Source organism: Kryptolebias marmoratus, linkage group LG5 (genome assembly GCF_001649575.2).
Source record: "Kryptolebias marmoratus isolate JLee-2015 linkage group LG5, ASM164957v2, whole genome shotgun sequence".
NCBI lineage: Eukaryota > Metazoa > Chordata > Actinopteri > Cyprinodontiformes > Rivulidae > Kryptolebias > Kryptolebias marmoratus.
In genome coordinates this window covers 3,846,115-3,867,309 of record NC_051434.1, presented here as the reverse complement: position 1 = coordinate 3,867,309, position 21,195 = coordinate 3,846,115, and the positions used below count along the sequence as shown (strand labels likewise).

Here is a 21,195-nt window from a genome sequence, read left to right as displayed (position 1 = left end):
TGGGGGTGGACGGTGCACGGAATGGAAGTCTTTGTGCTTCGGTTTCCATCTTCAGGACAAATGTGCTGCTTCACAGGCCTCAGCTGCTTTGTTTAAAAAGCTTTGAACTGTTTTGTGTGTTCATGTGCATGAAAATCTGTGTGTGTTTGATTTTGGCGTGCAGCCGTGCCTCTCTATGTGTGCATGCCCATGCATATGTGACTGTTTATGTATGTGTGTGGTCTTTGTAAGATGAGGGTTTTTTCCCCTCTGTGGTGATGGATGTACAGATCACTTTCAAAGCCCAGAGATTTGTTCCCATTGTGAACAAAATGTTCCCAGCAGAGAGCAGGCTCTCAGTGAGAGCAGAGCCTTTCTAAATCTCTGATGTGTTTTTAAAGAAGTGCTCTGAAAAGAAGAGTAATGCCATGGTGTTCTGTGATATCCCTCAAAAATCAAAGAGAAGCTAAATTTTTTATGAAGGCTGATTCTCTTACAGGAAACTCTAGCGGGGTTACATGCTACAACAGAGAGAGCAGACAGATAAATGTGGATGAGAGAAAATTTTGCTTAAGGAGAAAGAGAGAAAAATAAAGATCTTTGGAAACTTTGGATGTCTTTAGCTCACCATCAACTGCAGGTATCTTTCATTTGAAGGAACAAAAATAGCTTTTTACCCTGGAGGAACCATCTATTTTTATGTTTTCTGAGAACCTAAGACACTGTGATCGCCACTGAGGATGAAATTAAAACATGCAGATCCTGTTAATGTACTTTACAGTGTTGCAGCAGCAAAAAGTTAAAGACTTTCTCGTCAATGTTTCTGATAGGAATATTAACTTTTTACAATTTTGGCACTTTTTAGAAAAATGTTCTGTTAAACACATTATTTGGATCTTAAGGTGCTTCTCAATAATGTAAAAATACTGTTTTAAGGTGTAGAACTATAGCTTAGGTAAGTGGTCACCAAATTTGCGGCCAGGATAGTGGATTAAGGAGGTCTTTTTGATAGTAGATATGCTGAACTCAGGCTCTAATCCCAGACCTCCAGCAACTGACCTTCTGACCCCTGTACTGAAATTTGAACACATGTTTGTCTCAAGGTCAGATTTCATAGGATGAAACATCCTAAAGGTGCAGTTCATAGCTGGGGAAACCTTTCTGATGAAACGTGAACCACCTTCAGAAAACAAGACTGGATGGCAAGTTAGCTTTACCGAGAACTCACAAAAACTAAATGTGTGAAACCAGTGATAGTTTCTAAAGTGAATTCCTGTTCTAGCAGAGAACTCAGGTGCTGATTAAACACAAATCCAAACACCTGATATCTGTAACGGCGTACAGCAGCCAGAGCCACAGTATGTGGGAGGTTTGAACTTGGTACTAGCCCTGAACCGGCTGCTGTTTACGCTTTAGATGTTCTTCTAGTAAACATAGATGAGCAGTCAGCAATAAATTGTGCATTTGTGGTAGGCAAGTGAGTTTAATGTTTCAAACTTTAAACAAATAATGTGTTTTGTAATGTCATTCAGCCACTGACAACACTTTAGAGTCAGCAGACTTCCTTATTTTTCCTTCTTAGAGTTTCCAGTCAGAGTGCTTTTTTAGTTTTGTTTCAAGGAGAAAAATAAAGTAGGTGATAGAAGGAAAAAAAAAATGATTTAAGCATTTCTGTTTTAAAAAGTCTAGGATTTTCCACAACTTTAATGGATTTTATAAAGTCACAAGTATAAATAATGTGAAAAGTCACAGCTTTTAACTCAGAAACAGAAAAACATTGGACACCACCTTTTAAAAAAATCATTAAAACTCATCAGTGGCTGGTGTACCAGACAATCAACACATTACTGTATGTTAAAAGATGACTTTGGAAATCCTTGATCACAGGAGATTTGTCTTTCTGCAACTTTGAGCTTGGATTCTGTCGGGTCACTCAAAAGTCCTTCAGAGCTGCAACATTTATCAAGAGAATAAAGACTACATTCAGAGACAAGTACAGGATGAGTAATAAAGTAACTTCAGAAACTTTTATTCACAACCAAGTTAAGTCAAAGATTTCCAGCTTCATAAGAAACCAATCAAAGGCGAAAGATTTACGCATCCACCAGGTTTGTACTTACTTTTGATTTGTTTAAAAAATAATCTTTAGAACTGGGCTCACAGTGAATGCTTGGGGGGGGGGCATTCCACCTCTTCCAGATTGCAAAAATCTTTTAGTAAGTAGCACAAAAAAAAACCTCATACTAAATAGAGAATATTAAAATCAAACAGTAGATGCTGAGCTGGGAGTATTGATGCTGTGAGGAGTGATCACTGATTGGCAACAGGTAAGGAGAATGAGCACATGCAGAGCAGGTGTGAATGATCAGCTGGAGGTAAGGGTGACATGGGGGGAACCAAGACCCAGAAAACATACTGAACACAGAGACGTATGTAGATAAAACAGGCAGAAAACATTGCCTGATAACTTCAAACAGGGGATGGAATAACCCCTGCAGACATCAAAAACTGGCTTCTCTGCAGTGTCAGCTTCCAATTACTGTCGTTTGCTGCAGTTTCACCAGAAGACATTAAGCAACACATCAGACAAGTCAGCTTCACCTCAAACTGGGGCTTTGGTGCAGTTCTTTGTTGCCAAAAAATGAAGTGATTTCATATTGGGGATGTTTCATTTGAAACAGGGATCATTTCTCAAGAACACATTGATGGTTTGGACTCAGTTGTGCAAAGGGTCGCATATTCAGTTGGAGCATTATTGAGTGGTGGGGGTGGGGGTAACACAAACAGCTCCTTTCCCTGTGAGTGCCTCTCTGACCCCCCCTCCCCCTCCCCCTCCCCGCTCNTGGACTCCGGAGCGCCTCTGTCCGACCTGACGCACTCTTGTACCAGAGCGCAGCTGTCACCATTACTTCATGCTCATTGGCCCAGGCCCGAGGGAAGCAGAGGCAGAGCAAAAGACAAACAACAGGGGAGGGAGAAAGAGCAGGGACCCCTGCGCTCTGCTCCATCGATCTGCAGAGGCGCACCGAGGATCCTCTCTGTCGGGACGCAGGACACAAAATCCTTCCGTCTTTTTTTTAGGTCTTCTGGAATGCCAAACGTGGATTCAGTGTTTGGAACATCATGCTGCTGGGCACTTTGGTACGGTAAGACTGTCACAGTTTGGTTGTTTGATAGTTAAGGCTGCTGCAGGACGGATATATTGAGCTGTTAGTGAGAGAAGAGCTCTTTGCCTCACATCAGTTCCAGCTTTGCCTAAAGGTGAGATTACATAACTGTTTAGATGGCTATGAATTATGGAGCAGCTCTGACGGGCTGCTGTTGTTCTGCCCCCCCATAGAGCAGGATGGCTGATGACTTCAAACAGCTTAAAGTCAACAGCTGCACACAGCTTTGTTTACCTGGGGGAGGTAAAAGTAAGCAAAAGCTGTAGGTTAATGGTTACACCGTGGGTTGACCTTGTTTCTGTCTGTCACTGCATGGACCTGATCATTGCAGTGAGTCATAAGTAATGATGGTTTAAGTGGAAATAGACACACTAATATGACCATTATTCATACTGCAATATTTGTAGTCACTGCTTACTGGAAAATGACAAAATAAACATATACCAATGCCATTTTAAGGAGCATTAATTTTATGTTGAATTGCATTTTGTTGTAAGATCAATCACACAATAAAAAAGACATAACTACAAATGAGAAAAAACAATCAGTGGCTGAATGATGAAATAACTTGGTTCAATCAGATGTTAGAGTATATACATTTTAAACACATTTTCTAAATCCCATCAAGTCTATCAACAAAACTAATTTTAGCTTACCCATAATCACATTTCCTGGTATGAAAGCCTTTCGGCAGAATCACATTTCAGGTATACTTTTGTTGGTTCTGGTTGGTGCTCAGCAAGGACACTTGGACCATTCTGGAATGTGCTTTATCAGCTTGACATGTGTTTCAATTTCAAATGACCTGAAGAAACTCAAAGGTTTATTGGCTCTCGCAAACTTCAATTTGCCAAACCATCCCTTTGCCACTAGCTGTCCAGTTCACAGAAGAAAAGCAGTGTTAGAAGCCTAGGATTTGGTAAAATTTGATTGCTGCAGACATTCTTATAGAAATTTTCTCTAAAAACGTGATTTAAATGCATTTAAACTTGTAAAATATTTAAATACAAAAAGCATCAAACGGGTAAATGGACTTGAATCTATAACAGGCCTGATACTGTCAAAAGGAAAAAGAGACAAAAGTCTTATACAGCAGTTGCTCATTGTTTTTATTTTAGTTTTTAAGTCTTGACTATTCAGCAGCATCAGAACAACCTTCAACTTTATCTTTACAGGCTGTAAGCTGTGGACTACTGGAACCACAATCTATCAGTATACAGTGGATGTGTATGGTAGAGCTGTGTTACAAACTCATGAATACAAATTAATCATCCTGGTTGATGAGACTAAACAACGATAACAAACAGCTTAAGGCCCATGTGTTGCCTAACAAAAGGAGAAGATGGTCATACATGCTGTATCTAAATTTAATTTTTCAGAGATTTTTCTTCAGATAAAACATTTTCAAACTTCAGCTGATGCAAAAATTACCCATGATCTGACTTCTTATTGGTGCGGTGAAAACTTATGCAGTTTAAACAAAGCATGTAATGATTGTGAGATATTCAATACTATTGCTGCTTTAAAGCTGGCCTGGAAAATCTTATAAACCTCTGACTCATTTTGATAGCACACTTGGATTCATCCAGTGCTCTCCCAAGGCCAAAGTTACCCTCAAGTGCCAAAAGGTTGACAAGCTGCAGCTGACAAATTTGGTTTCCTGGTCAGTGATGCAACTGGTTTTACTTTGCTTGATGCTTTCTAAGTGTGCATCTTACTTCTAAAACTCTGAAAAAAATCATGTTTGAGGAATCAAAAACAACTCTTGTTCTAATACGAACACACCTTGCAAATGCAGTGTAGAGACTCGGAGCAACACTGACAAATGAACCCAGCAAAGGAATGAGAGAAAACGGTTGATAAATACACCAGATGAAAGTAAAACTGTTACTGACTCAGCTGGTTGCTGTTGGTACGGGAAGTAATAATTCATAAAAGCACCCACTAGTTTTTTCTTTGTGAGTATGTTTGTTCATCTCCAGTTATAAAGTATATAACAATATGTCTGTTCTTGTAATGTCACTGTGCTTTGAACACTTCTGCGAGCCTTTCGGTGTAGTTATTAATGTCAGTAAACCTTTCAGAAGTCAAGGAATCAGTCCAAATGCATTTCTCAGTTGTGTTTTTAAATTTTTACATCACTGGTGTAATGATGATGCAACAGATGCACTGGTTTCACCATCCAGTTTTGAAAATCACAACTTATTTACATATGCATGACTTGCAAAACTGTGTTCTAGGCCAAGCACATTATTTTGTTGTCCACCTCTGCTCACATTGTACCTACTTTGGTCTGCTTTGTACCCACCTTGGCAGCCGGCCCACATTTATGATTAATCTACTGGCGAACAATTTTGAACTGAAGCTAGGCAGATTTGAACCAGTTTTTAAACACTTATTATTTAATATTGGTGTGAATTTTAGACCTGGACATGTTTTCTGTCGAAGGAGAGATCCCATGCAGGTGTCAAAATACAACTCCTGCACTCTTGAGACAAGTTGTAGATATTACATTTCAGGTTGTATTCAAAAGCGACTTAACATCACATTAGAGGTATTTTGTCTGCTGATGTTCCATCGCTTCTCTGCAAACCATTTCAGTCTTAGCAAAGATCTTTTCACTCCCAACAACAGAGGGAATTGCTTGAATAATCAACAGATATTTTGTACCCTCAGCTTTGTGTGTTTTTGTTGTTGCTCACCTCCAACAAAAATGTCATTAAAGCTCAAGATTTTGTCAAATAACAAAGATATGAGCCCAGTTTGCACTTTTCAAACAACAGCCCTTTGGAAATCGATAAACAATTATTCTTCTAAAATTCATTTGAATGGAAACTTGCCTTGCCCCAACATGTTTTTGTCAATTGTCACACACTTCTGTACTGAGGGACATGCAGGCAAAAGTTAGAACAATAACACCCTAAGAACTGTTCATTTAAATAAAACAAGCAAGAAAACATAAGAGCTGAGAAAAAAGTAGGTTTTGCATGATTCCTGTTAGTTTTAGATATTTTTCAGTAAATAAGAAATCAGGCTCTTGTTACAGTCACGTCTTATTGCGCTGTTGCAACATGTACACAAGTTGACATTTTTTTTTGTTCTTCATAAACTCTCTGCTCCTGTTGATGTTGCAACACGTGTGTCCTCCGTGCACAAACTCTTGGGGTGGAGGGTTGTTCAGAACTGATGCAACCTGCAGTGAATTGCATGATGAAAAGATTCTTTCTTTTAAGTGACCTTTTCTCTAAAAGAAGAGCAAACTTATCATTGTGAGTGGGTAATAAATACAAACTGCTTCAAGTATCTTTATTTAAAATGCTGTTTTATTTTCTCGTCATTTGGTATAAATCAACACTGATTAGTTGACACTGAGGTTTTACTCATGTCAGAGCAGCTGCTCATTCTCACCTTGAATATTCAGTCATGGAAAATGCAAAGCAGATTCATTAATTATACTGTGTTGGTCTTCTGCAGGTAGTGATTGTGTTCTGCCTTTGGGGTTGTGACGTCAGCAGAGCTTATGTGTTTCAAGCCACCGGACCTGTAGAAGGAGGAGACAACCCATCACCTCGCACTAAAGGTGGGGACGTGTTTATCTATTCTGTTTTTTTTCCAAATGGCATGATCTTATTAACTAAATTGCTGATTTGATGTTTTAGTGTTCAACTGCTGCATACATTTCTAATCATAATACTGCCACTGCCAAAGCAAAGTGTAATATTCTAGCTGTTTGAGCAGATGTTCATTTATTTCATGCTGCTAATATTGCTTTGAATTTGAAAATACATAGTTACATTATCACTTAAGGACGTTTCTGCTCTATCACACATTCTGCAAGTTTACGTCAACACATACATGCAGTGAAACATTCACTGCCTGCCAGCCTGATCGGGATGGAGACAGAGTCAGGGGGGGCAGCTAATGCTTCTATTATCACACAGGTCCTACAGAGAACACTCAGTGAAAATGTAGTTTTACTTGGTATTTCAGATTGTTAAGAATGAAAGACAAGCTTTAAATCTTGAGTACACGACTGTGTTAGTTTAATATAAAGTAATATCAGATCAGAAACTTTGTGCATGGCTGTGTTTGTAGCAATTGTTTCTTACTCTGGCTTTGTGCTCCTTCCAGACTTATCAGATTGGGTCAGCACAGCAGGCTCCTGTAAGGGGAAGTGCTTTGAGCTGGAGGTGGCTGATCCTCCAGGATGCAGATGTGACAATCTGTGTAAAACCTACTACAGCTGCTGCTCCGACTTTGACACTCACTGCCTGAAAACAGGTCTGCTGACACAATATTAGTCCACCTGACTCACTCATGACCTCTAGTCTCTGTGAATATTCGTCACTGCCTTTTTTCAATAAAACCATTTACTTTTAAAAAGTTGAAAATCAAATTAGAGAGGAATACAATTATTCTAATAAACAATATTATTGAAGCAAAAACAGCAGAGTATGTCTTACAGTGAATATCAGCACACACAAAAAATGTTAATGTAGCATATCTAAACTCTGCTTGTCATAACAAAAACAAACAAACAAAAAACTATTGTTTTTACTTTACTTTCCGTTCTTTTACATGAAAAAAGTAAATAGATAAAGGGACTAATTGACAGCTTTTATCAGAGTAATCAGTAGTGAACTTAGTGTATATATTCCCTTAAACCTTGTTCTGTAAGACGATGTAGTAGTTCAGCATTTACAGCAGGATAAGCGTTTTCTGCTTTAACTTATGCAGGAATAAGTTGGTCAAAATTGGTGATATATGACAGAAAAGTGGCAGCAAAGGTCAAAGGCATGGTTTACAAGATGGTGGTGAGAGCAGCCATGTTGTCAGGTTTGGAGACAAAAAGACAGGAGACAGAACAGGAAGTGGCAGAGCTGAAGATGATGAAGTTCTTGGGAGGGACGAGGATGGACAGGATTAGGAATGAGGTCATCAGAGGTCCAGCACAGGTTGAAGGACTGGGAGATAAAGTTAGAGAGGACAGACTGAGACTGTCGATGACTTGCTTTTCTTCCTGTGTGTCTAAGAGCGAGGGTTTGAGTGTACGGAAGCTCGCTGTGGGGAGGAGAGGAACGAGAACTACGCCTGCCACTGCTCAGATGACTGTCTGGAGAGAGGAGACTGCTGCTCCAACTACAAATCCATGTGCCAAGGTGCTTTTTATGAAACATTTTGCGAATATGTCAAAATTAACTGTAAATGTGACTCAGAGTGAATAAATTCTGCTGCTTGTGTTTTCTTTGTGAGGTGAGACTTCATGGTTGCAAGATGACTGCGAGGACATCAAAAGTCCTGAATGTCCTGCAGGGTAAGACTGATGATTCATGTGTTTGCTGATTTCTGAAGATTAAGCAGATTAACAATAATAGAATAATGATTATACAATTAATCTGGATTATTAAAGAGTAATGATGCTCAAGAGATGTTTAAATGTTCTGAACTGTGAAGCATAATTTTAATCGGTGCATGCAAAAGTCTTTTAAAGAATCAAGTTGAGATATAAATTAGAATTAGAAAATGAACAAACATGGCTGCATGGTGGTGGTGTGGCTCACACATTGTTTTCTGGCACAGAGTTTTCCTCACACAAGCAGAAACCACGTAAGGGGAAATTAGTGATTGGTAATTGATCCTGGGAGTGTGTGTGGGTGTGTGTGTGTGCATGGTTGTTTGTTTAGTGTGTTTGTGTGCTGGCCATGTGATTGCCTAGTGATCTGTCCAAGGCCAGCTGGGTTAAGCTCTGCCCCCCCTGCATCCCTGAACAGAATAAAGCAGATCTGAAAAAAAAAATCAGGGCATCGGACTCTGGAAGACTCAAGTTCCCACAGTTTCCCCTAATGCACCTTTACGCCTTCACACTCAGTCGACACACACTTCCTCCTAATGACCCCAGGTTTAAGTATTTCATTAGAACCCAATAATGGCAAATTATTTTGCATGTAGCCCTCTTAAGTTATTTTGTGTTTAACTCTAAGATAGTCAAACAGGGGCTAGAGATGTTAACACAAATACATTATCCTCTCATGCAAAAAGTGCAAAAGTGACTGAAAACAATTACTGAAAATAAGGGGCAATCCAAATTTAGGAGACAAAGAAAATAATTGTGTCAAAAGAGTGCAAATGACATCCAAATTGTCCCATAACATCTTGGCTCAAACTGGACCAACATTTTGGTTTTAAAGTCAAAGTTTAGTGGGCCTAGTTCCATTTGAAGACAGTTCTTTCAGGAAAATCTAGTTCTTCATTCATCAGCTTCAGTCTTTCCTTTCAGAGTTCCAATGTTTGTTTTTTTATTTGTGTCTTTTTGTTTTTGGTTCACAGTTTCGTCCAGCCTCCTCTCATTATGCTGTCTGTCGATGGGTTTAGAGCCTCCTACCTAAAAAAGGGCCCTTCTGTCATTCCCAACCTCCACAAACTCAGTATGTCTTCATTTATTTGTAGCCTTTTGTCTATGAATGTGTCTGCAAGAAAAAGTCTTTATTTCATATTTGCATGCTGTTAGTCAAGAAATATTCTTCTAGTAACAGATTTTCTTGTAGGTCCAAGTTTTAAGCCTAACATTTGTTTCTTCTCAGGAACATGTGGAACGTCAACACCATACATGCGTCCAGTCTATCCATCAAAGACATTTCCAAATTTATACACCCTTGCCACAGTAAGTGACCGTGGATAATGTTGAGTTAATGGTTCATATTTGTGCTTTCCAAGCCTCCTATAGAATGGATCCTAAAGCCAGGCTGTTAATGAACACCCATATGTTTGAAAGCTAAATACACAGAAACTGTTTGTCAAAAATTATTCTCAGTTTGCCCTTTTGGTCTGCTCGTGTTGAGACACAGGTGCAGGACCCTTTTTTCACATTAACTGTCTTGATGTTACTCTTTGGGATCCTCTCTGCAGGGTCTCTACCCAGAGTCTCATGGGATTGTGGGAAACACCATGCATGACCCAGAGTTCAATGCCACCTTCAGCCTGCGCACCAGAGAGAAGCTGAACCACCGCTGGTGGGGTGGGCAGCCGGTGAGTCCAGTTCAGATTCCTGCTTCCAATAAAAGTCACCTCAGATTCTTTTACCAGCTGATTAAAACACAGTGACAGTGGGCCTTTCTTGCACTGGTTGCAAATCAAAAAATAAAGCTCAAAACAATGTTAACATTCTGATTCTATCCGTTGTGTTTTGCAGATCTGGATCACAGCAGAGAAACAAGGAGTGAAAGCAGGAACTTTCTTCTGGCCTTGGTACTTAAGTTAGTACTGAAATATTTTTAAGTAGCTTCAGAAAAAGGACTTTACTGAGACCGTGGAAATCAAAATGAAGTTTTTAAAGTACTTTTGCTTCCCTCAATAAGAATGTTTAATTGGCCACAGTAGTTTTACATGCACAAGTAACCAGATGAGTTTTACTAAACTTTCTCTCACACACATACACCCCCAGGACAGTACGTCCCATCCCTGTCCATCATGATGGAGATTGGTAAAAAGTGAAATAATATTTTCAAACAAGCCTCAAAAATGAAAAAGTTTAAGTTTCAGCTACAACACACAGACAGCAATATTTTTTTTATGATCAGCTGATTTATCTTTTTGTTGTAATTATGTCTTTATGAACACATCTGCTTATGTTTCCTCAAGTTCCAATTCTTTACGCTGTGCAGCACACTTGCAAAAACACACAGTATGAGTTTATTCTGCAGCAAAAAGGTTGGATCCTATAAAGTTTTAATTTTTTTTCGATTTGAATTTTTTTCCAGGGTGATTCCCATTGAAAGAAGGATTCTGACCATCCTGCACTGGTTGCATCTGCCTGATGATGAGAGGTCTTTCCATCTTGTTCGTCAGATATTTCTGTCATGTTTTTTGCCTTCATGCAAAAAAATATTACAAGCGTCAGTCAAACTTGGTTGGTAGACGTTTCAGTTCTACTCTAAGATTAAACACATAAACTGCACACTCAAACATAGACAAATTATTAGAAGGAATTTAAACATAGCTGCCAACCTTTCGCTGTAATTTTCTGAGTGCTTCTTTGTAGCTCTTCAGCAGTCAGGTTTGTTGCTTCATCTCCACACTCAAACATTCCTTATCTTTAAGTACGTGGAAAGCCGGAGGACTTAAGAGCGTCGTTTTAGGTTTTGCATGACTTTGCATTAAGAAGTTGTAGTGTTGAAAATTTGCACAACTTTTAGCATTTAGATTCCTAATGAAAATTCCCTTTGTTCCCATTGCATTTTTTTTTTTTTTTGATTTCTTCATTGTTGTAAAGTGTCCTTGGGTGTCCTGAAAGGCGCTATTTAAATAAAATGATTATTATTATTATTATTATTATCTCTGTCAGTTTAAATACTGTAAGTCATGCTGTATGATAAACTGGGAGCTTATCTGTTACAGATCAAGATTATATTTAGTGCTGAGCTTTAATTCCAGTTAAAGCATTGCAGAAGTTGTTTTAGTTTCTTGTGTCAGCAGGAGAAACAGATCAGATCAGCAGAAGTTTTTGATGAGTCTACTGGATCAGCTGCTCTTAAAATAATTCAACATCAGCATAAATTTCTGTATAGAAACACATTTAATGATAGTCTTTTCTTCTTCGCCCTGCAGGCCGTATGTTTATGCAGTCCACTCCGAGCAGCCGGATACCTTTGGACATCGCCTCGGACCGCTCAGCAGCGAGGTACATGTGAGACCTGAAGCTGCTGAACACGTCACCGGATGCAGAAGTCATAGTTCACTAAAAACAATAAATTTGCTTATATGTTTGAACCACGTGCCTTGCCGTTAGCTGGACAATCCTCTGAGGGAAATCGACAACATCATTGGTCAGCTGATGAACGGACTGAAGCAGATGAACCTGCATCGCTGCGTTAACGTCATCATTGTAGGAGATCACGGTACTCTGACTTCTCTAAGATATTCTTTTATTTTAAACAAGCAAACAAAACTCCTGAGTCAGACCAACTTTTTCCCTGGTCCAGCTTGAGTTCTGATTGGTACTGCCTGCTCCTCTCAGTGATTCTCATCTGTTTAATGTCAAAAAACGTGTTTCCAATGGAAACATTGGTCCAAAAATTAAAAATTTCCTGACACTTTTTAGTCTTGTAATTCATCAAACACCACAGCTATTGAACACAGCAACATGCACTGTAGGACCCACTGGATTCTGATCCCAAAGCAGTTTTCTACAAAGTAATACAACATAGAACATCAAATCTAAATACAGTGAAAAAAATCTTGTAAATAGATTGGATTTGAATTACTCTAAACCTCCAGATTTACCAACTTGTCGAGTGTCATTTCACCCTAAAGGACAAAGAAACACATAAAGATAGTTTTAGTCAGACCTGATGCCAGTCAACTTTTTAAAAATATAATCAAAACAAAACAAAAAAATGTAGATATGGCCATCAATGCTCAGCTCTGCTGAAGACAGATGCAATGTGTGGACAACAGTGTGCCTTTGCACTTAAAATATGTGTATGTAATTTTATTTTATTTTTTCAGTAACTTAATAATTTTCAGTAAGTTAGCAGCACCATATTATTGGAGTTATAAGGCAACATATAATTTATCCTGTAAAACACAAGTAGTGTGAGCAGTTTAAGTAGCAGTAACAGTTTGTATTTTCTGACAGGAATGGAGGAAGCCCACTGTGATAGGACAGAGTTCCTCAGCAGCTACCCTCTCAACCTGGACAACATCGTGCTCATCCCAGGCTCAATTGGTCGAATACGTCCCCGTGACCCCAAATCCACCACGTGTAAGAAAGACAAGAGGGACTGGTTTTCAGTGTAGGCTGTAAGAGGAGTTTTAAATATAAAACAAGTTTCATGTTCCTCAATTTTCCATTTTCAGATGATCCAAAGGTTGTGGTTGCAAACCTCACAGTAAGTATCAGAACCCAAGTAATTACCGTACAACACGGACGTAAGTTAAACTAAGAAGCACCTTTGTTTAATGGGAGAACTCACCTTTAGATTCTGTGTTTCAGTGCAAAATGCCAAACCAGCATTTCAAACCATATCTGAAGCAGCATTTACCCAAAAGGCTTCACTACACCAGGAACCGCAGGATCGAGGATGTCCAGCTGCTGATGGAGAGGAAGTGGCACATCGCTAAGTAACCAGTTTATTCAGTTTTACCTGATGTCTAAACCCCCATAAACCAGGGCTTTTAAAAGTAGAGAAAGTTGATGACACTTTTCTTAAACACCTTACCAAATCAGTCAGAATTCTTCAGTCAGTTCTGCTCAAATTTTATTGTTGGGAAATTGTTTATTTCAGGAAAATGCCAGAAAAGCTGAGGACTCGGTGTGGTTTCTTTGGTGACCATGGCTTCGACAACAAGATAACCAGCATGAGGGTACAGATATGTTGCCTTGTTCTTTTATCGTGTTATTTTTTTCCTAACTACATTTTCTTGACTAAGATATCAGGTAAATCTTTTGACCCACACAAAAATTATTCCAGTTTTTGTTTTTTTTATTTTTGCTTTTAGATTTTAAGTCTATCTGTGATGGTCTGAAAGGAAGCAATGGCTTCAAAGAAACTGATCAGAACATATTTGTGGGATGTATCTGTATTTGACTTGGGCTTTTTTTTTGTCTTGTTGTGTGCAGACGATCTTTATTGGCCATGGACCGAGCTTCAAGTTTCAGACAAGAGTGCCAGAGTTTGAAAACATAGAGTTATACAACGTCATGTGTGGTGAGAGAACATTGTTCTGCCTGATGATGAGAATTAAAACAGAACCTATGAGCTTAAAAATCTTAGAACATTTTGTTTTTGGAATTAGTTTTGTTCTGTTTGAGGAGAAATTAAAATAATGCAGTTCAAACTTCCATGAATATAATCTAAGTCACATGCAGTTTGTTATTTTGAGGAAAATAAAATCTGATAATGTTTGATTTATTGTTCCTTAAGTAAGTTTTTATATAACAGGTGTTTTTTAAGCTATCCTTTGTTTTTGAAGCTTTAGTGAGGAATAAAAAATACTTTTTGTAGCTATAAGTTTTAAGAAACGTTGTCTCTAAATTTAAACAGTTCAAAACATGTTTGAACTTGTCGTCCACATCAGACTTGTTGGGCCTGAAGCCGGCTCCAAACAACGGGACACACGGCAGCCTGAATGACCTGCTGAGAGAGCCTCGGTTCCAACCCACCATGCCTGAGGAAGTGACGCCTCCATCACCAGCGTCTGACCCCGACGTCACAACGACCCACGATCTGGGCTGCAGCTGTGACGATGAGGTCTCAGGACATCAGATTAAAAAAAAAAGAAATACTGTTTGTTGTGGCTTTTTCAACATCACTTAGCATCCGTCAGATTACTGCAGTAGTATGGCATCAATCAGCTTTTAAAATGAGCTGATGAGTGTTTTGTTTTTCTGTTTCAGAACAGGGTGGAGGAGATCATTGAGACTTTCACTCCTGCACCAGATGGAGCCTACAGCTACAGTAAGTTTCTTATTATAATGATGGGGCTTTTTGAGGATAGGCAGCACTGGATTCACACAGGAACAGCTATGTTCTCGTAGATTTTCAGTGATTGTCAGGAACATTCATCAGTTGTTTTAATAGTAGTGATTGTATAAACAGGAAATAAAAACTGGGATTTTATAAAGTTCAGTAGAAATTAAGCAAGAATCTCTCTGTCCACATATGCATTCATCCATCCTTTCATCCACTGATCCATCCATCCATTTCTAAATTCATCTTATATGTTCTTGATGCTCCTCAGTGTCAGATATAACAAGAATTTACCATATAATCATATCAGCCAATGTATTTTCTTGCAAAGCAATAGTCTGTGGCTTTCATTGTTTTTAAAGCATAATCATATTATTGATTTACTTGTATTATATGATCTGTTTAGTATCATACCATCAGCTGCTCACATCAGTGAGATTACAGTATATTTTTCACCAGAACCACCAGAAAGATTGAATCCAGCCGATTTCACCAGAATAACCTTCTAGAAAAGCATATTATACTGAAACCTTTGCAGCAATTGCTTTTCCTTTTTGATGTTTTTTCTCTCTCATTCTGTTTTAGATAGGAGTCAAACTAACTTTTGGTGTATTTACAGACAGCACCCATCTACCCTTTGGTCGACCAGCAGTCATGTTTGGGACTCGGTACAGTCTTCTCCATCATGTGGAGTTCATCAGTGGCTACAGCAAAGAACTGGCCATGCCGCTCTGGACGGCGTACACGCTGCCTCGGCAGGTACGCAAACATTATTAAACATGGCATCTTTTCTTTTACATTTCTACCTACGTATGTTGAAGTCAAACACCTAATTTCTAATCTGAACTTTTATTAAAAACTTTCACTTCTTAGATTTTAAAACTTTGTCTTTGCAGCTGAACTGCAGCCCTGAGAGGTGCAAACATTCTGCACTCCTGTTAACAGTGCTTGTTGGAGACCTAAATAAATTACAATTTACAACCTTTCACAACCTGAACAAGACCAGAAGTAAAGTTTAAATTCCTAATACTTCTTTATCACCAGAGATGTTGGTATGCTCAGGTTAAATAAAATGTAAATCTCTTTTGCTTTTAGGCCGTTCAGTCATTTGAACTTAGTGTTAGAGTGTTTAAACCTGATGCCAGCTATGCAAAAAGCACACTTTGTTACTGTTTTAGAGGCTGCCAGCATGTTTGAGTCATGGCAGAGTATAATAGTTCCTCAGAAGCATAAACTCCTGCAGCAGCAGCAAACGCATACTCTGTTTGAAACTGTGAATGGGCATGTTTTCACAAAGTTTACAGACACATGTTGAAGGTTTACAACAGGGGTGTCCAATCCTGGTCCTGGAGAGCCACTATCCTGCAGGTTTGACTTGTTTCTCTGCTCCAACACACCTGATTTGAATCAATGGCTGATTAACAGGCTTCTGCAGAACATGAAGAGGTGATGTAACCACTGAATCAGGTGTGTTGGAGCAGGGAAACAAGGAAAACATGCAGGATAGTGGCCCTCCAGGACCAAGGTTGCCCACCCCTGGTTTACAAGTTGTAGCTGCTCGTGCATTGGACAAACGTACTAAAATACACAGTGTTGTACGTGAGCGATTGCAAGAACAAAACACTTCACTCTGATTAGAGCAGAGCTTCTCTTTATTGACTAATTTTTTATTGTTTCATTAACTTTATTGTTTAAAATAGCTGTGAGGAGGTCTGGAGGCTTAGTTGTTGACCTGATGCTGTGACTTCTTCCCTTTTGTATTTGGTGTTTTGTCTTACAGGAGGACCCAACTCCGTTACCCGAGGTTTCACCAACTGGTAACTGCATCCGAATCGACCCAAGAGTTTCACCTGTTTACAGTCAGAGCTGCACAGCCTACAGCCAGAACAGCCACCCGACCTCCGGCTTCCTCTTCCCTCCAGGTGAAGCCACACACTCTGTAGAGGAGCTTTAGGTTATGGTATCCACTTAAGAACAATCAACTAGAAACATCATATTTAACCTTGATTTTTGTTTATATTTACAGAATTTGCAACATCTCAGAGTTCCAGATATGATGCTTCTCTCATTACCAACACTGTTCCCATGTACCCAGCCTTCAAAAGTAGGTGTCTTCATTAAAAGCCAACTCAAAAAAGGTCCTTTGAATTCAACAGAAACTGATATGGCACCATTTCCTGCACAACTTTTTATCTTTTTAAGTGTTGGTAGATTTATTAGTCCTTCTGTTTCCCTTCACTTCAGAGCCATTCAGCTGTGTCACATGAAACAAAGGACAGGAAAGTGGTGATGTCAGGTCTGAGTGAGGACGGGCTGATACTGATACTGATACCCATTGTTTCTGTAGAAAGACGGGACTTATCAGGACAAAACACAGACTCTCTCTGAACCAAAGTCACATGTGGCTACAGATGATTTATTCTTTTCATAGCATCTCTCTCCCTTTGTGTTGGTCTGTCAGTTCTGCATGAAGGTTGTAAAATGTTCTGGATTCTTTCTTTTTTCTTAAACCGGGGTCTTTTAGCAGTGTAATGATACAAAGGACAGAAAATTGGTGACGTCAGGGCTGAGACTTATTGTTTCAGCAGAGAGGACTTATCAGGACAAAAGACAAAATGTATCTGAACCACAGTCTCATTTAGATACAGAAAATATGAAACAGATCTCTAAATGTGTGTTGGTGGGGGGCTGGTTGTTTTGTACAAAATAGTTGTGTAAGAGCAGGTTTAAGTGCAAACAGCAGTGGTGACACCATATGTACACGAACATCGTGTTTCAATCTTTGACATAACAAAAGCTCAAGCCTACAGCTGCCAAGGATACTGAATCTTTTGGAGTCTTGTTTGGATTTTAAAAGCCTTCTTGTTTTTCAGCTCATTTGAAGATGTTCAACTCGTGCAAAAAAATCTGATACAGTCTGTTCTTCTGATTGTTCTCAAGTTTTTCCACTTTTCTTTAGAATTATCTAAAATATCAACTGTTTAAAAGGAGAGCTGCATATTTTTTCGGTTTTTAATGGGCAGTTTGAAAAAAATAATTTTATAAAAAGACCAAAAAAAGATTGGTATTGTCTTTGTCTAGCATCATTTTGTTTTCTGCGTGCAGGAATATGGAATTACCTGCACGGGACGCTGCTGAGGCGTTACGCAGAGGAAAACAACGGTATCAACGTTCTCTCTGGGCCCATTTTTGACAACAACTACGACAACCTTCGAGACACCACAGAGAAGATTAAAGAGTAAGTTTATGGCATTTGTTTGTAATGATAAATAATGCTTAATCATTATAAAGCTCCTGTTTCGATGCCTTGCTTTAGTAGAATCAAAGTGGTGACTACTACTCACCAGTGGAGCGACTTACCCAAACCTTCTGCCCAAGTTAAAGCACTAAAAAAACAAAAAGAGGCTTTAAACTTTTACTATATTATTTACCTACTAAACTATACTGTACTTACTTTACATTATGACTTACTTATGAATATAAAAGGAACATTGTATCTTGGGGACTGATGAGGGGAGCCCGACTATTCACATGAGGCTACAAATAATTGTTGTTCATTCATTTTATGTTGTTTGTAAAAGTCCTGCAAAGGTTAAGCAGCCCAAAATAACATAATCACCTTTATTGTTTTGCTAAATCAGCATCTCACAGCATTAAATGGCTAAACATTTAAAGAAAAAATATTTCATAAAGCTGAATCTGCAACTGTTCAGTCAAACAAGCATTTGGAGTTATTTTTAATTTTTTTTTTTTGCATTCAGCCAAGTTTATAACAGAACCTACAAATAAAACATTTTTATAGTGTACCTTAAAATGCATCAGATATAAAAGTATTGCCTTCCAAAGTAGAATTTTATCAGCAGAACTGAATCTTTTCTATACTATATTTAACTTTGACTCAGTATTCTTCAGTTCTGCAGTTCCTATGAAAAATGAGAGTCGCATAGTATATTCTGATTTACTTGATGCAAGAAATATATTGTCACAATCGAGACAGGATGACAGTTTTTTCTTTTTTATTCCAACAGTTTTTGGTATTTCCACTAGATGGAGCCTCAGTACAACATTTAATCTCTTCATGTACTGTTAGTTTTAATGTTATATGTCAAAAACTGGATTTAATCACAGAGCCCCATGTTGTTTTTTTTTGTTGTTTTTTTTGTTCAGAAACGTGAGTTGGAGGTAAATGTTATGTTGTACAGCAGCAGGGAAAATACTTTATGAGCTGATTTCAAAACGTTAATAAACAGTCAGTTTTCAGCTGACTTTTCAAAAGAGACAAAAAATTACAATCCAAATTTTATTTATTTATCATTTCCAGGTTCTCGGGCGACTCCCCTGCTATTCCCACACACTTCTACACCATCGTGACGAGCTGCCAGGAGATAAATCAGACGGTGGAGGAGTGTGAAGGAGCATTAAAGGTCTTTTCCTTCATCGTTCCTCACAGGCCAGACAACAGTGAAACCTGCAATGTGAGTTCAACATTTTTTAATTTGTCCACTAGGGGGAGCCATTTTACAGCTTTAGTACTAATTCAGGGGTTATTGCTGATAAAGTCCAGCAAGACTCTGAATGTCTTTAAGTTTCAAGTTAATTTACTGAGATGTGACTTCTGTAAGGTGGTTTTAGTTTATTTTTGTGTCACCATCAGATTCTGTGGCAGTGGCTGTCCATGCATCACATTAGAGCAACTGGTTTTTGTTTTTGTTTTTTTCAGTGTTGCCTCAACTTTGTTTTTGGTGCCACTGTAGAATGTAGGAAAGGCTGTGATAGTATATTTTAGACTTGGAATGATTATAATCTATTGGGGCTCCAAAGGGTGCAGCGTAATTTCTCACCAGGCTGCGTATGTTGCTCAGAAAAAAGGCAAGTTTTTTTGTTTTGGTCTCCTTGACATCTGAGTATTTGTAACTGAGCAACCAGTGAGTTGTGAGGACACGCTCAGGAAACTGTATTCTAGCCCATGGGCCATGTTGTCAAGGCTGCCTCCTCCCGCGTCATACCCACCTGGGCCTGGTTTATTCCCACCCTGGCAGGCACCACTACATGTATTTGTTTATTTAAGGATCCACATTAGTCTCTAATAAATGCAGAGACTATTCCTCTTGGGGTCCACACTTAATCACGTACACCTTTTGAGATAAAAATATGCAGATTTTGACCAGTTTTTCAATCATAATATTATAGACCTGGTGGTGCTTTCACCAGCGGATACAGCTCAGTGAGTTACTACTACTCCACACTTCAGAGTTTGTGCTCCTCAACTTCTGATATTATTAACATTAAGAATTAATTCAGAATCATCCATGTCTGCATTAAATAAAAATAGATTATTACCCTCACCCGTATCACATAATACGTTTTAGTCCTTTTTAAAATTTTTTATGGGTTCAAAACTAACTCATTGAGCTGTTTTTTTCCCTCACCAATCTAGTTTTTGTTTTTCTAAGAGTAACATTTAGTAACTGCATTCAAGCATTTGCACTTTGCTCTCCCTCTCGTGCATTCAGACGGAGGAAAAGCCCGTCTTTGTGAGTTTTTATGTGTGGGTGGAGAAGGAAATCCATCTCATATCGGTCGGAGGTTTCTTTCACCCAGTTTTGTTTTCTGCAATGGGTTAAAAAGCAACACTGCCTTTTTGTCCAGTTTCTGTTAAGCAGAGCGTTCATTATTATTAGTCAGGAGTGATGGTATATGACACACCTTTTGACTCATAGCAAAGAGATTAAGAAGGTAGAGACGTGCAGTGTATTAATAGACTGTTATGCTGACTCAGCAGTTGTCTGGGTCAGAACTGTTTCTTGGCTGCTGGAGTGTTGAACTTCCTTCCAGGGTGTGCTCCATCATGGTAAATACAAGGTTTCTATGTAATTAGTAGTGAAGAAAAATCCAAAATAGAATCCTTTAATTATAAACGGAGTGAAGAGGTTGTTGGATCTAAATTCAGCCCGACTCAAACACAAATAAAAGTGATAAATTACTCAAAAACTCACAAAAATAAAGAAGAAATAAAAACACAAAAAATACACTAAAGCTGTTTAAGATATTCAAGGTTTTTATTTTACATTTAGGATTGCACAATGTCTTTTATTTATCAGCAAGAGATTTTCACTAAACTATGACTAATACAAGATCTCCAAGAAAACAACCCAATTTTCTTTTGGTTTATTATTATTAGGCCCGAGCAGCGACAGCGCCTGCGAAGGCCTATTGTATTTCGTGGAATTCTTATTAGGCCCGAGCAGCGACAGCGCCTGCGAAGGCCTATTGTATTTCGTGGAATTCTTATTCTTTTTATTCCGTTCCGATGAAAATCGCAAATTTGACGACCTTAACATACTCAAAAACTCACCAAACTTCACCGAAAGTTGTCCCCTGCGAGAAATTGCACAATTCCATTGAAATCAAAAGTGGGCGTGGCCAAACTGCTCCACAGCGCCCCCTAACGTGAGATAGGACGAACCGTAAGTCGTAGAGGCGTGGAACCTTGGCACATAGGTAGAACCCCCCCAAATGACAAAAAAAAAGTCTCTTGGAGGTATGCCCTAAAATGTACAGGGAGGCGGCCATCTTGGGTC

The 21,195-nt window shown here is 38.8% G+C and overlaps 1 protein-coding gene and 1 long non-coding RNA gene across 2 annotated transcripts in view; one reads left to right on the top strand and one right to left on the bottom strand.

Annotated features, from left to right (window-relative positions):
• Positions 1 to 1,663: 1,663 nt before the first annotated feature.
• Positions 1,664 to 2,397, bottom strand: LOC112451266. The gene is made up of 2 exons (XR_003040053.2): positions 2,100 to 2,397; positions 1,664 to 1,929 (listed from the first exon to the last, which is right to left on the bottom strand). It is a non-coding gene; the product is annotated as an uncharacterized LOC112451266 (long non-coding RNA).
• Positions 2,398 to 2,857: 460 nt separating this feature from the next.
• The window catches only part of LOC108246373 (ectonucleotide pyrophosphatase/phosphodiesterase family member 2), a 28,116-nt gene continuing 9,778 nt past the window's right edge, over positions 2,858 to 21,195 (top strand). The window contains exons 1-24 of the mRNA XM_017433879.3: positions 2,858 to 3,120; positions 6,621 to 6,726; positions 7,278 to 7,427; positions 8,180 to 8,305; positions 8,400 to 8,460; positions 9,474 to 9,571; positions 9,728 to 9,807; positions 10,053 to 10,172; positions 10,336 to 10,391; positions 10,904 to 10,969; positions 11,751 to 11,823; positions 11,932 to 12,040; positions 12,781 to 12,906; positions 13,002 to 13,033; positions 13,138 to 13,265; positions 13,430 to 13,508; positions 13,765 to 13,852; positions 14,223 to 14,395; positions 14,542 to 14,602; positions 15,234 to 15,373; positions 16,395 to 16,536; positions 16,641 to 16,718; positions 17,720 to 17,852; positions 18,936 to 19,089. Coding sequence (XP_017289368.1) covers positions 3,103 to 3,120; positions 6,621 to 6,726; positions 7,278 to 7,427; positions 8,180 to 8,305; positions 8,400 to 8,460; positions 9,474 to 9,571; positions 9,728 to 9,807; positions 10,053 to 10,172; positions 10,336 to 10,391; positions 10,904 to 10,969; positions 11,751 to 11,823; positions 11,932 to 12,040; positions 12,781 to 12,906; positions 13,002 to 13,033; positions 13,138 to 13,265; positions 13,430 to 13,508; positions 13,765 to 13,852; positions 14,223 to 14,395; positions 14,542 to 14,602; positions 15,234 to 15,373; positions 16,395 to 16,536; positions 16,641 to 16,718; positions 17,720 to 17,852; positions 18,936 to 19,089 — 2,397 coding nt within the window. The 5' untranslated portion in view covers positions 2,858 to 3,102. The remainder of the gene's footprint in view (positions 3,121 to 6,620; positions 6,727 to 7,277; positions 7,428 to 8,179; positions 8,306 to 8,399; positions 8,461 to 9,473; positions 9,572 to 9,727; positions 9,808 to 10,052; positions 10,173 to 10,335; positions 10,392 to 10,903; positions 10,970 to 11,750; positions 11,824 to 11,931; positions 12,041 to 12,780; positions 12,907 to 13,001; positions 13,034 to 13,137; positions 13,266 to 13,429; positions 13,509 to 13,764; positions 13,853 to 14,222; positions 14,396 to 14,541; positions 14,603 to 15,233; positions 15,374 to 16,394; positions 16,537 to 16,640; positions 16,719 to 17,719; positions 17,853 to 18,935; positions 19,090 to 21,195) is intronic.